The 12,855-nt window shown below is 30.2% G+C and overlaps 3 protein-coding genes across 5 annotated transcripts; 2 read left to right on the top strand and 1 right to left on the bottom strand.

Moving 5' to 3' along the window:
- The first annotated feature begins 79 nt into the window (after window positions 1-79).
- On the top strand, window positions 80-4,013 carry LOC103570332 (dnaJ homolog subfamily B member 12). The gene is made up of 6 exons (XM_008548042.2): window positions 80-207; window positions 279-516; window positions 1,988-2,287; window positions 2,420-2,810; window positions 3,447-3,610; window positions 3,687-4,013. Exons 2-6 carry the CDS (start codon window positions 384-386, stop codon window positions 3,797-3,799), a joined length of 1,101 nt encoding a protein of 366 aa, XP_008546264.1. The 5' UTR covers window positions 80-207; window positions 279-383; the 3' UTR covers window positions 3,800-4,013.
- Window positions 4,014-4,879: 866 nt separating this feature from the next.
- On the bottom strand, window positions 4,880-9,402 carry LOC103570330 (kelch-like protein 18). Of its 3 annotated transcripts, none has more exons than XM_008548038.2 (5): window positions 9,312-9,402; window positions 8,524-8,886; window positions 8,231-8,361; window positions 6,096-6,956; window positions 4,880-5,639 (listed from the first exon to the last, which is right to left on the bottom strand). In XM_008548038.2, the coding sequence occupies exons 2-5, from the start codon at window positions 8,719-8,721 to the stop codon at window positions 5,036-5,038; spliced, it is 1,794 nt and encodes a 597-aa protein (XP_008546260.1). In that variant the 5' UTR covers window positions 8,722-8,886; window positions 9,312-9,402; the 3' UTR covers window positions 4,880-5,035. The 3 variants fall into 3 exon arrangements, with proteins under 3 accessions (XP_008546260.1, XP_008546261.1, XP_053594576.1); XM_008548039.3 differs by lacking the exon at window positions 9,312-9,402 and adding an exon at window positions 9,146-9,242; XM_053738601.1 differs by lacking the exon at window positions 9,312-9,402 and adding an exon at window positions 9,059-9,136.
- Window positions 9,242-12,828, top strand: LOC103570331 (HAUS augmin-like complex subunit 6 N-terminus domain-containing protein). Its single transcript, XM_008548041.3, has 4 exons — window positions 9,242-9,645; window positions 10,165-10,312; window positions 10,760-10,902; window positions 10,960-12,828. The coding sequence occupies exons 1-4, from the start codon at window positions 9,255-9,257 to the stop codon at window positions 12,069-12,071; spliced, it is 1,794 nt and encodes a 597-aa protein (XP_008546263.1). The 5' UTR covers window positions 9,242-9,254; the 3' UTR covers window positions 12,072-12,828.
- Window positions 12,829-12,855: the final 27 nt, after the last annotated feature.

Raw genomic sequence — 12,855 nt, forward strand, 5'->3', positions numbered from 1 at the left:
AGTGACGTCTGGCGGAGAAGGAGAAACTTGAGGATGACGGGAGAAAAAACAGTAATAAAAAAAAATGTGTGAGTTAAAATTAAAGGTGTGTGGGTAAGTTTGTCATGTGTACACGTATGTATTAATAAAATATTCATTACACTGACTAGGTTTCAATTCGTCCCTGATATAAAATATAAAAGTTTCTGGTAAAAAAAAAAACTGAAGGTAAATTTATTTATTTAAATAAAAATTTATTATTATTATTTAATTTATTATTATTATTATTAATTATTCAGGTGATGGTTTGAATCGATTTCCTGTCAGTGTCAATTGACAATTATATTATTATATTATTGTGTTAATCAATAGTTGGGTTAATTATTTTGAATATTTAAATAATAATGGACGGCAATAAGGATGAGGCGGAAAGATGCATAGAATTGGCGGAAAAATACCTGAGGGAGAAACGCTTCGATGATGCTGACAAATTTGTCAGGAAAGCTATAAAATTGTACCCTTCGAAAAAATATGAAGGTAATTTTTTTGTTTGTTTATGGATGGGGTGATTTGGAAAAATGAGAGTGCTTTAAATTGGGATTTAAATATACGAGATTCTGTGGGAATTTAGTTGAGATTTTTTAAATATGGAAGTATGAAAAAGTAAATGGAAGTTTTGAAGAGAGATATGGAGTAAGAGAAGTGTTTAGGGTGCATGAGACAACAGTGTAGCTGTAGTTTGAGCTGCTAACAAGGCTTGGCTAGAGATAGAGTATTTCCGGATGCAGGCATAATTAGTGGAAATTTTTGAAAAGATCGCGGGTTCGTAGATCTGATTAATCTCAAGTAACTTGGTGAGTTGGGAGAATAATTATAGTAGAAGTATTGTAAGGTAGAGTTAGTACAAAAAGAAGGTCGAACTTGCAATAAAGACACTTTATTAATTAGTTTATTTTTAATACTTTTTGATTAATGATTAAATTAATAAAATAAACAAAGTTTTTATTAGGAATAATCGGACCCGGACGTGCCCAAAGTGTTTTTTGTATTACATAGTCAAATTGTGGGTTAATTATCAGAGATACGGTAAAAATGATAAGGACTAATTTTGTGGGAAATTAAATTTCCTACAAGAATGGTCTCTTTAAATTTTTTCGTAAATTCAATAGTTTTTTTGAAAAATAGATGTAAAGTCTTCACTAGAGAAATTTTCAACGAATTTTATTTTTAGAAATTCCTATAATCTTAAAATTGAAATTCTCGCTAAAATATCACAGATACAAAGAAAATGATAAGGGCTAACTTTGAAGGAAATTAAATTTCCTACAAAAAAGGTCTCTTTAATTTTTTTTGTATATTGAATAGTTTTCTCAAAAAATTGATTTAAAACCTTCACTAGAATAATTTTCAAAAAATTTTATCTCTGAAAATTCCTTTAATCTTAAAATTGAAATTCTTGCTAAAATATCATAGATACGAAGAAAATGATAAGGACCAATTTTAAAGGAAATTAATTTCCTACAAAAATGGTCTCTATAAATTTTTTTGTAAATTCAATAATTTTCTAAAAAAATTCAATTTAAAGTCCCCATTAATAAATTTTCACATTTTTAAAAAAAGTTTGGTAAGACTTGACTCGGTTTTGTAAAATTCCAAATCGTACTTGCCTGCTATTAAATCCAATAAATCTCAAGTAACTTGACACTGAATTGCTAAAATAATTACAGCATAAATATTGTAACGTAAAAAGTTAATTACAAAAAAATGATAAACTTGTAATAAAAAAAGTTTATTTATTATTTGTTGCAATAACATAGAAAATTACTTTAATTTTTATTCTAGTTAATGACTCACCCCTGCAATCTAGTATTCAAACTCCCATTACTTACCTCAATTTCCAAAAAGTCATCCCAGATAATTTATCCATTACCAATTTTCTTATTTCCCATTTAAAAAATTATGATTGAAAATCTATTTACTAATTGATTTTATTTCATTCCATCTACAGAATTGCTGAGCAAGATTTCATTATTAAACAAAAGTAGTAAAAAAAGTGAACAACCCGAACCAGAAGTACGTAAGAGACAGACTGCGAACAACAAAGAATCTAGTCAAGCATCAACCGGTGATTACAGCAAAGATCAATTCGAGCACGTCAAGAGAATCCAAAAGTGTAAAGATTACTACGAAATACTCGGAGTTACTAAAGAAGCAACAGATAGTGAAATTAAAAAAGCTTACAAAAAATTAGCATTACAATTACATCCAGACAAAAATAAAGCTCCCGGTGCTTCTGAAGCATTCAAAGGTAATTTTTTAAAAATTAAAATCCGCGCAATCTTTTGATGCCAGTTCATATTTTACCCATTTACAAATCATATGAGATCCTCAATGATCATAATGACTTCGTCTAATTTTAATTAATTTATTTGTTAATTAGCAATTGGTAACGCAGTAGCAGTACTAACAGACGTAGAAAAACGTAAACAATATGACTTATACGGTTCGGATGAAGAGAGACTGCAGTCAGCCCAATCACGGTCAGCTCACACTCATTACAATTACACCCGAGGTTTCGAGGCAGACATCACCGCTGAAGAATTATTTAACATGTTCTTTGGCGGCGGGTTTCCTCAGCAAGAATTCTACATGCGACGAACTGGCGGCCGATGGATGAGACAAAATAATGCACAAGCGCAGCATACTCACACACAACAAGCCAATGGTTACACGGCATTTTTACAAATGCTTCCGGTTCTATTGTTAATTGTCTTAACTATGATGAGTAGTTTTTTCATATGGGATCCGTTGTATAGTTTGCATCCTAATTCGTACGTGATTTTGTTTTAATATTTAAGGCAATTATCTGAGTGCCCCCACTTTTTTTTCATTTTCAATGCCTTCAAAATTTTATTAATTAATTAAAAAAAATTAAAACTTCAGTGGAAAAAAAGACAACGCAGTTTTATCAAAGCAGATTTTTAAAAAAATTACTTACAATTGACATCAATTGGGAGATAAATTTTACAAATAAATTGACACTAGTTAGCTGACGTCTCAAAATTTTTGAACTTTTTTTTAAATGATATATTATAAAAAAAAAATATTTTAAAAAATTACACCTGTAGTTTTTTAAATTTTCTACAAGTGCATATTTTTAGTTTTTTTTTTAATTGATACTTTTTTAATTTTTGAATAATGAAATTATTTTAATTATAGTAAAATCTTCATGTCATTTTTATAATTTGAATTTTAAAATTTTTTAGGTTTAAATTTATCCAAAAAATTTATTTCAACTTCTAATTGATAATATTTGCCTTTTTTTAATTAATTAAATTAATTTGCATACGGTCATTGGATATTTCTAAAAAGTGGGGGCACTCTGACAATGTGCTTAAAAAAAATGACTTGTCTTTTAAATTTATGAATTAATAAATAAATAAATTTTTTTTTTAATTTTTATTTAGGAAATATTCTGTTCAAAGACAAACACAAGAGATGAAAGTACCTTATTATGTTAAAGAAAATTTTCATAGCGAATATCAAGGAAGTCTCAGACGTTTGGAAATTTCTGTTGAAGAAGAATACGTTAATAATTTAAGGCATGCGTGTTATCGTGAGAAAAATTATAGTAAGTAATTAAAATTTATTTATTAATTATTATATTTATTATTAATTAATTTATTAATGTATTTATTTAATTACAGAGGATTCAATGGTATGGAAAGCCAGAAATTTTGGTGATGCTGAGTTATTCCAAAGGGCTAAGAATCTAGAGACTCCTTCTTGTAAGCGATTGCAGGAAGTGCAGGCAGCATAACTGATTTTTTTTTAATTATATTAAATTTTAAAATATAAAAAATAAAAAGGCATTTTCTTTATTATTTATTAATTGATTAGTTGGATTGGTTTACTGTAGATAGAATATGTAAATTATATTTGCGTGCAAATTCACGACTTTGTTACGTTGACATCACGCTATTTTAAATTAATATTGTACTAATATAACGATTTAATAAAATTATAGACATATATATAGAGAAGGTCGATGATTTTTGATTAATATGAAGTTATATAATTAATTACTTCATTTTGAATAGGTAATTTAGAGTAATCTTATTAATTATTCAAATTTAAATGGACGACTTTAAATTATTTAATTTTAAATGGAATTTTTTTTTTTTTTTTTTTTTTTTTTTTTTTTTTTTTCAGAGTACCCTAGTTATTAAAATTTTTTAAATTTGTGACATGATTAAGCATCATTCCAAGAATATTCTGTGAAATTTTCATGAAAAAATATTGGAAAATAAGCCAGTGGCAGTGGGGAGAGACGAGTCAAAAAAAAGTTTCCATGCCATAGGCAGGATAACTCATGACTGCCTCATCTGAAATGAAAAAACTAAAAAGATTTCTTAGGACATAAGTTTGATGGATTTGAACGAAGGAATCAACAAAATATTCATTTTTGAATATTTGGTAAAGGTGCAATCAAAAGACTGATTTTCCCAAAAATTCTTCCTTTTGTTTAATTAAAAAATAAGTAGTTATTGAAAAAAAAAAATTCTTCGTTCAAATCTAAGATAAACTTATGTACTAAAGAAATCTTTTTGGTTTTTTTATTTCAGATGAGGCAGTCATGAGTTATCCTGCCTACGGCATGGAGACTTTTTTTGACTCGTCTCTCCCCACTACCACTGGCTTATTTTTCCATATTTTTTTATAAAAATTTCACAGAATATTCTTGGAATGATGCTTAACCATGTCACAAATTTAAAAAATTTTAATAACGAAACCCAAAAAAAATCACAAGTATTCTCTTTTTTTTATCTCAGTTTCCCCCTTAATAAAAATTACTAACTCAAGATTCAAAAAAAGAAAATTCATTTTTTCCACCTCTATATAAACAAGTAAAAATCATAATTTATTATTATAAAACAATACAGTAAATGCAATTACAGTAGGCAAGATGGCTAATTTATCATTTTTATTTACAAAAAAAATAATGAGAGTTGATTTTTCATCTGAGAAAAAATCTCAGACGAAACAATTAAAATCCCTAGCAGTACGGATTGGGAATGACGCCAACGCCGACCCCACCCTCATGTGCGCACATCGGAGTTGCAAAAGACCAGGAATTTGTCTGCGGATCATAGACTTCAACTGCCGAGAGATTCGAGACTCCGTCGTATCCACCAATGGCCCAAAGCTTCCCCATGTTCGATACCAGGGCTGCTCGGCTCCGCATCATGTTCATCGGCGCAATATATTCCCAGGTGTCTTTCACGGGATCATACACCTCGACAGACTGTAAAAATGTTGACCCATCATACCCACCGCATACATAAAGTTTGCCATTGAGCGTCGATACTCCTAATCGGCATCTACGGGTCAGCATCGATTTGACTGTTGTCCAGATTCCAGTCTGTGGGTCATAACGCTCGACGGAATCAAATATTGAAAGACCGTCGTGTCCACCCAGGGCGTAAATGTATCCGTCGAAGGCCACAACTCCTCCAGCAGACCGATGTTTGTTCATAGGTCGCAGCATCTGCCATTTGTCTGTTATTGGGCAGTATCTCTCGACGGTATTTAATGAAATTACTCCGTCGTAGCCACCGCATACGTAAATGTAATCATTCAATGCCGCAGATCCTACCGCACTGAAAAAATTATTTTATTTATTAATAATTTACTCGTCGGTACTACGAAATAGGAGATATTTTTTAAAGGCGATGCAAATTCGACGCCTATGTCACCTCTTTCTAAAATAAAGAAGTCACCCAGGGTTGAGAAAAAAAAAAGAAAAGATTTTTTTGGAAATATTTCAGACAAAAAAAAATTTCTTATGTTTTTTTCTTTAAAAATTTTGCATGATACTGAAGTTAGCTGGCGTCTAATAATTTTTGATTTTTTTTTTAAACGATAAATTATAAAAAAAAAAATATTTTAAAAAATTGCACATGTAGTTTTTTAAATTTCCTACAAGTGCATATTTTTATTTTATTTTTTTTGTAACTGATTCTCAAAAAAATTGCCGCTGAAATTTTTTAATCGTCTGCTAACATCAAGATCTCCTACAGTTTCAACTGGACTAAATTCCCCATGTTTCTCATTACCTTCGCTTGCAATGCATGGGAGCGATAATTTTCCAGGTCTTCAAAGCCGGGTGATAAACTTCAACAGTCGCGAGTCTCTCAACCCCATTATATCCTCCAAAAGCATACAATTTATTCTGATGAACAGCAACTCCAACTCGACTCCTATCCATCGTCATCGCTTCCGACTTTCTCCATACGCCTTTGGCGGGGTCGTAAACCTCGACAGTGCTCAGAGAGTTCCCATACTTGGTCAGTCCACCAACGGCAAAAATATGTCCAACTATATTCGTACATACTCTGGGACGAAACCTGTAACTTTCAAGCAAATGCTTGCGCTCTGGCATCAAATGACAGTCTTTAGCTTCGTCCAGCAAGTCTCGGCACTCGTGTGACCGTCTGATTAAGTCCTCCTTGGCCACATGGTCGACCAGGTACTCAGGACTCAGCAGTGGCAGCCTTACGAGTATCAGTAATTTTGGTAAGTAAATTAATCTCTCCTCGACATTGTGTTTGATCCATCGGACAACTGCTTCAAAGACTTGGGACTCTGATACTACGTAGAGGTCGTCTTTGGAAATCAACTCCTGGAGGTCAGTGAATGACAGGACCAGGAATTCGTCGGATAGAGAGACTTGGTGGAAGTACTGCTGGATGTATTTCGTTGATTCTTCGACTAATGAGGTGCAGTTTAGGCGGTCGGCGAATAAACTGATACCCAGTGCGTTGTTTGGGTGCAGGTGAATTTTTAGGAAGTCGGCGCAGGCATCGCGGACTGATTGCAACTGGAGGAATGATGCTCCGACCATTATACTTTGGACGTTTTGTTTATTTAATACTATGCGGCCGCTGTATGCGTAATTTATTAAAGCTTCTAAGGCCCTGTAATTAATTATTGATTAGTTGATTGATGTATTAGTTGATACGGAGGTAGATAGGCAGTACTGGGTCGGAGGGTTTTTGGATTTTTGTAGGGATGATTGGGCGGTAATGAAAATTTTTTGGAGTAGTTTGTGAAAAAAATTTTTTAAATGGAAAATAAGAAAATTGGTGATGGATAAATTATCTGGGATGACTTTTTGGAAATTGAGTTAAGTAATGGGAGTTTGAATACTAGATTGCAGGGGCGAGTCATTAACTAGAATAAAAATTAAAGTAATTTGCTACGTTATTGCAACTAATAATAAATAAACTTTTTTTATTACAAGTTTATCATTTTTTTGTAATTAACTTTTTACGTTACAATATTTATGCTGTAATTATTTTAGCAATTCAGTGTCAAGTTACTTGAGATTTGTTGGATTTAATAGCAGGCAAGTACGATTTGAAATTTTACAAAACCGAGTCAAGTCTTGCCAAACTTTTTTTAAAAATGTGAAAATTTATTAATGGAGACTTTAAATTGAATTTTTTTAGAAAATTATTGAATTTACGAAAAAATTTATAGAGACCATTTTTGTAGGAAATTTAATTTCCTTTAAAATTAGTTCTTATCATTTTCTTCGTATCTATGATATTTTAGCAAGAATTTCAATTTTAAGATTAAAGGAATTTTCAGAGATAAAATTTTTTGAAAATTATTCTAGTGAAGGTTTTAAATCAATTTTTTGAGAAAACTATTCAATATACAAAAAAAATTGAAGAGACCTTTTTTGTAGGAAATTTAATTTCCTTCAAAGTTAGCCCTTGTCATTTTCTTTGTATCTGTGATATTTTAGCGAGAATTTCAATTTTAAGATTATAGGAATTTCTAAAAATAAAATTCGTTGAAAATTTCTCTAGTGAAGACTTTAAATCTATTTTTTAAAAAAACTATTGAATTTACGAAAAAATTTAAAGAGACCATTTTTATAGAAAATTTAATTTCCCACAAAATTAGTCCTTATCATTTTCACCGTATCTGTGATAATTAACCCACAATCCCACTATATATAAAAAAATATTTTACGCACTTCCGGGTCCGATTATTCGTAATCCGAACTTTACTTCAATAATTTAATTACTAATCAAAAAGTGTCGAAAATACTGATTAATAAAACTTCAAAAGCAACTTCCCAAACCTCTATTCAGATTTCGATTGACTCCTTTCTGCTTATCTACCCCACGTAAACACAAACCAACAATTGATAACAAAAAAAAAAATAAATAAAAATTACATGGATTCAAATCCTTGGAGTGTGATCTCACTTAATTTACTTTCAACCATATTATTTAAAAACATCGCATGAAAGTATGGAATTGTCGCTGCTAAAACTACTCTATGGGCACTAAAACTCTGGTCTTCAACCTAAAAATAAAAAACAACACATTTTTTATTCTTAAATTACTACAACTTCATTCAAATTCAATTTGAATTGCAAGTAAGTACAAGAATGAGTAATGATAAATTTAAAAAAAAAACACAACAGAACAAAGGAAATGAGTAATTATTTTAATTTGCAGTACTCACTTTAAGTGTCACATCGCAAAGTTTACCAGATCTTCGTATTTCTTCAAATAAAGTGAATCCAGTTGAAAATATTTCCGATTCTTGATAAATTGTCTGTTCATTTTTAATATCTTCATTTATTTTAGCTATCGACGCCATAATATTATTGTCCCTACTTATACTTATACTACTAACTGCTGCCATTTTGACATCTGACATTTAGTTAACCGGGAAATTTAAATACTTACAGAAACTTGTGTTGTTGGTGCTGCCAAATTAATCGATTTCTTGATATCGAGATTTAAATCGATATCGAAATAATAAAAATGATGATTCTGCAAAATCGATTGTTAATAATCGATTGTTACTTTCAGACTTCAGGTTCTTTTGTAAAAAAAAAAAAAAAATGAGTTTGCAGCAGACATCAGATAAATTTAAAATTATAAATAAATAGAGTAAATAATTTTAAAAATAAAATTTAAAAAAAATGGACATTTACAAAATTTAAAAATTAACAAGTGCATTTTTTATAAATACTATTTTTAAAATTATTAACTCTGTTTATTTAAAATTTTAAACTTGTCTGACGTCTGCTACATTCACACTCATAAAAAAAATCAATTCAAACTTGAAATTTATCAACCGTCAAGTTAACGAAGGGTCTCCTAACCTATGTACTGATTAAAAAATAAAGTTTGTTATTAAATTAATTTAAATTTAAATTTAAATTTAAATACGCGCAAAATATCACGATGGGTGAATATGGAAAACGACTCTATCAATATTTAAAAACTTTGGCAGTTACAAACCCAATGAGTGGAGATTTAAAAAAACTTATCAAAGAAAACATGTTCGATAAACCCAACACTGCCGGGTTTATCCACGTGTCTCACTATCTCTTAACAATTTATGATAAAGAGAAATTCCATCAGTCAGTCGACTGGCCCATATTAGACAAGTCTGGAGAAGCTAAATACCGTACACAAGTAAAAGCTTTATTGCCCATAATATTCGCCGAAAATCAAGGGTTTGAATGGACACCGGTCACGGCCACACATTTGCATACCGCACATGGGGAAAAATTTACCCGACTCATGTTCGATCTTGCCCTGCTTGCTTCTAAAGCTTTTGTTGAACGTAATTGTAAGCGTAATTTATTTTAATTATTTATTTATTGTTTAACAGAACTTAAATCAATTATGGCGCCAATTTTTTGAATGTTAATTTTTAAAAAAATTATGAGTTTTAATGCAGCAGACATACGAAAATTAATTAATTACAAAAAAAAAAATTAAATAATTAAAATTTTGAAATTTAAAAAAAATGCATGTATAGAATTTTGAATTTTCTAAACATGCATTTTTTTATTTTTATTTTATAACCATTTTTTTTTTTTATTATTTCAAAGTTTTAAAAACTGTCAAATATTCACTGACTTTAATCATTAAATTATTTATGACTCTGGGGATTTTTTAAAATAAATCAATTAAAAAAAAAAATGCACATGTAGAAAATTTAAAAAACTAGAGGTGCAATTTTTTCAAATATTATTTTTTTTATAATTTATCATTAAAAAAAAATTCCAAAATTTGACACCTGTATGATAAAATAAAATAAACTTACATTATATTTAATAATTATTTAAAAAATTTTGTTTTCCAGCTGGTGAAAAAATGTTGAGTCGTCCAACTGCCAATGACCCTCTTACCCGGGCTTTGTTTACAAACACTGCAGCTAAAATTAATCAGGAAATTGCTGAGACGCAGAAGGACTATGATGAGACAACTAATAGAGCCAAAGCTCATATTGAGTTAGTATTTAAATAATAAATGACATTGATCTTTTTTTGCTTGCAGAGCATAAACTAATAAAGCTACACTAAAAAAGTTTAATACAATTTTGTAGGAAATTTTATGCTCTTCAAAAAAAGTCCTATGGGTCAAAGCGCTAAAGTCAATAGTTTCTGAGTTACAGATAATTTTATAAATAAAAAAAATTAATGACCTCCCAGCAGGATGTTTTAGATTTTTAATTGCTAAATTACCTGTAACTCGTAAACTACTGACTTTAGCGCTTTGATCCATAGGACTTTTTTTAAAAAGCATAAAATTTCCTACAAAATTGTCTTGAACTTTTTTGGTGTAACTTCATTACCTTAGGCTGTGAAAGCAAAAATAAGTCACCGGAAAAAAATCATCTTGTATTTTTTTTAAATTTTCATTACTAATTAATTAATTAATTAATTAATTTTTTACAGAAAAACCATTGAGGAAATTAATGACTTCAATGCGAAAATATTTGAAGCAAAAGAAGAATTGTCTAAAGTCGTAGAAACTTGTCACGGTGATGCTGAGTTTAAAAAACGTCTCCTAGATGTTGATGATGAAGCAGTAATCAAAGGTATAAATAATAATTTTTTAATCGATAAACAAATAAATAAATTTCATGTTTTTACAGAATGGAAGGAACATAAAAACACCAGATTTCTTTTACTTAAAGAGAAAGTAGCCAAGAAAAAAGAATTGGCGAATAAATTTGTCGAGGTTGACGATCTAGTAAAAAGTATTTACGGCGAAGACAAGAAAATACTCGACGGTAATGCTCTGGCTAAAGTGAACATCGATAACCTGATGAAGTATCCATTGGACCCCGAGTCTAAGGTCGCCTTACATAATTTGTATGACGAAGATGGCGAGCTCGTTTTGAAGAACATGTTGATCGTTTTGAAAGCGATGCTGGAGTACTACGCGAATAATTTAAAGGATGAAGATTTTTTCACTGACGAGGACCTGCAGGATGTGAAAACAGGGCTGGAAAATTTGCGAGCTATTTCTGATGAACTGAATAATATTAGTAACAAAATAAACCAACTATCAGAATCTTTACCGAAAGATGAACCGGAACCAGTAGAGTATAGATCTCGTTTAATTGATAAATCATTGGATCTAGGTGTCCTGAGATCTCCAGTCGTGAGCTTCGATCCAAATGATCAAATAGATAACTACTCTGAGCAACGTCTCACCCTCACTCCAACAGAATTACCTGCTAAATTATTGTCTACTAGATACGGCAAGAAGGAATTAGTTGGGAGTTCCGTTGAAAAAAAACCGAGTGTCCCTAAAATAAATTTTGATGATTCATTTAATTTACCCAGTGAGAAAACGAAGGTACCGCCGGTGGAAAAGAGCAAGCTTAAGAAGCATCGGGTTCCTGACAGTATCATGCGTTTATTTACTGGACGGACGTGTAACATCTCGAGTCTTCCAAGCAAAAGAGCTGATGACAGTTTCAGTTCTCCTAAAGTGGGAACAAATAAAAAAGAATGTCCAGTTACTGTCACTCGGCCGCTACAAGAAGTTGCTGAGGAAAGTTCTGAGGCAAAAAGAAATGGAGAGGAAACTCAGCCTACGGAGGAAGTCGTTCAGGACTCAGTTGAGCAGCTGCCGGAAGCAGCAGAAAAGACCAAAGTCAAAAGTAGATCAAATCGCAGGGACTCAATTTCTGATCTCTTGGAGCGATATAAGAAAATTCGTGACCCGGCGATTACGAAGTATGAGATACAAGAGTAATTATCAGTAATTGATAGTTGTAATTACTGGCAAGTAATTGTAATTACATGCAGTAATTAATGCTGATGATTAGTATTAGATTTATAATTTAGTTGATGATTAGTTTTAAATATTTAATTGTGATACTAGACTTTAGTCTTGTCGATATAATTCGTATTGACTAATCCCGTTGACCAGGATATTTATTTATATATAGAATTTTGTAAGGATATATTAGGATGATAAGAGATTGATTGATAGATCAGTACCAATCGCTTCTATGTGATTTGATTAATTATTAAAAAACGCGATAGTTTAAGGATCTAAGATAAGTGAGTCTGGAAAAAATAAAAAAATTTTGTATTTTGAAAGTAAAGTATCTTATTTTCAAAAATGTTTGATAAAATGGTTTTGAAAAATTACAAATGCGTGCTATGAAATTTGATCTTGTAACTGCAGTTAATTGATAGAATAATTATGGCAGAAATATTATAATGTATGAAGTTTATTACAGATTGATTTGTTGTGAGTGTGAATGTAGCGGAGACAAATTTAAAATTATAAATAAATAGAGTAAATAATTATTAAAATTAAATTTTGAAAAAATGCACATTTGAAGAATTTTTAAATTGATAAGTGCATTTTTAAAAAAATTTTTTTTTTTTAATTATTTACTTTATTTATTTATAGTTTTAAATTTGTCTGTCTGCTACATTGACACTCACATTTACAATTATAAATAAATAGGGTAAATAATTAATAAAATAAAATTTTAAAAAAATGCACTTGTTACTTTTGAAATTTT

This window comes from Microplitis demolitor, chromosome 4 (genome assembly GCF_026212275.2).
Source record: "Microplitis demolitor isolate Queensland-Clemson2020A chromosome 4, iyMicDemo2.1a, whole genome shotgun sequence".
NCBI lineage: Eukaryota > Metazoa > Arthropoda > Insecta > Hymenoptera > Braconidae > Microplitis > Microplitis demolitor.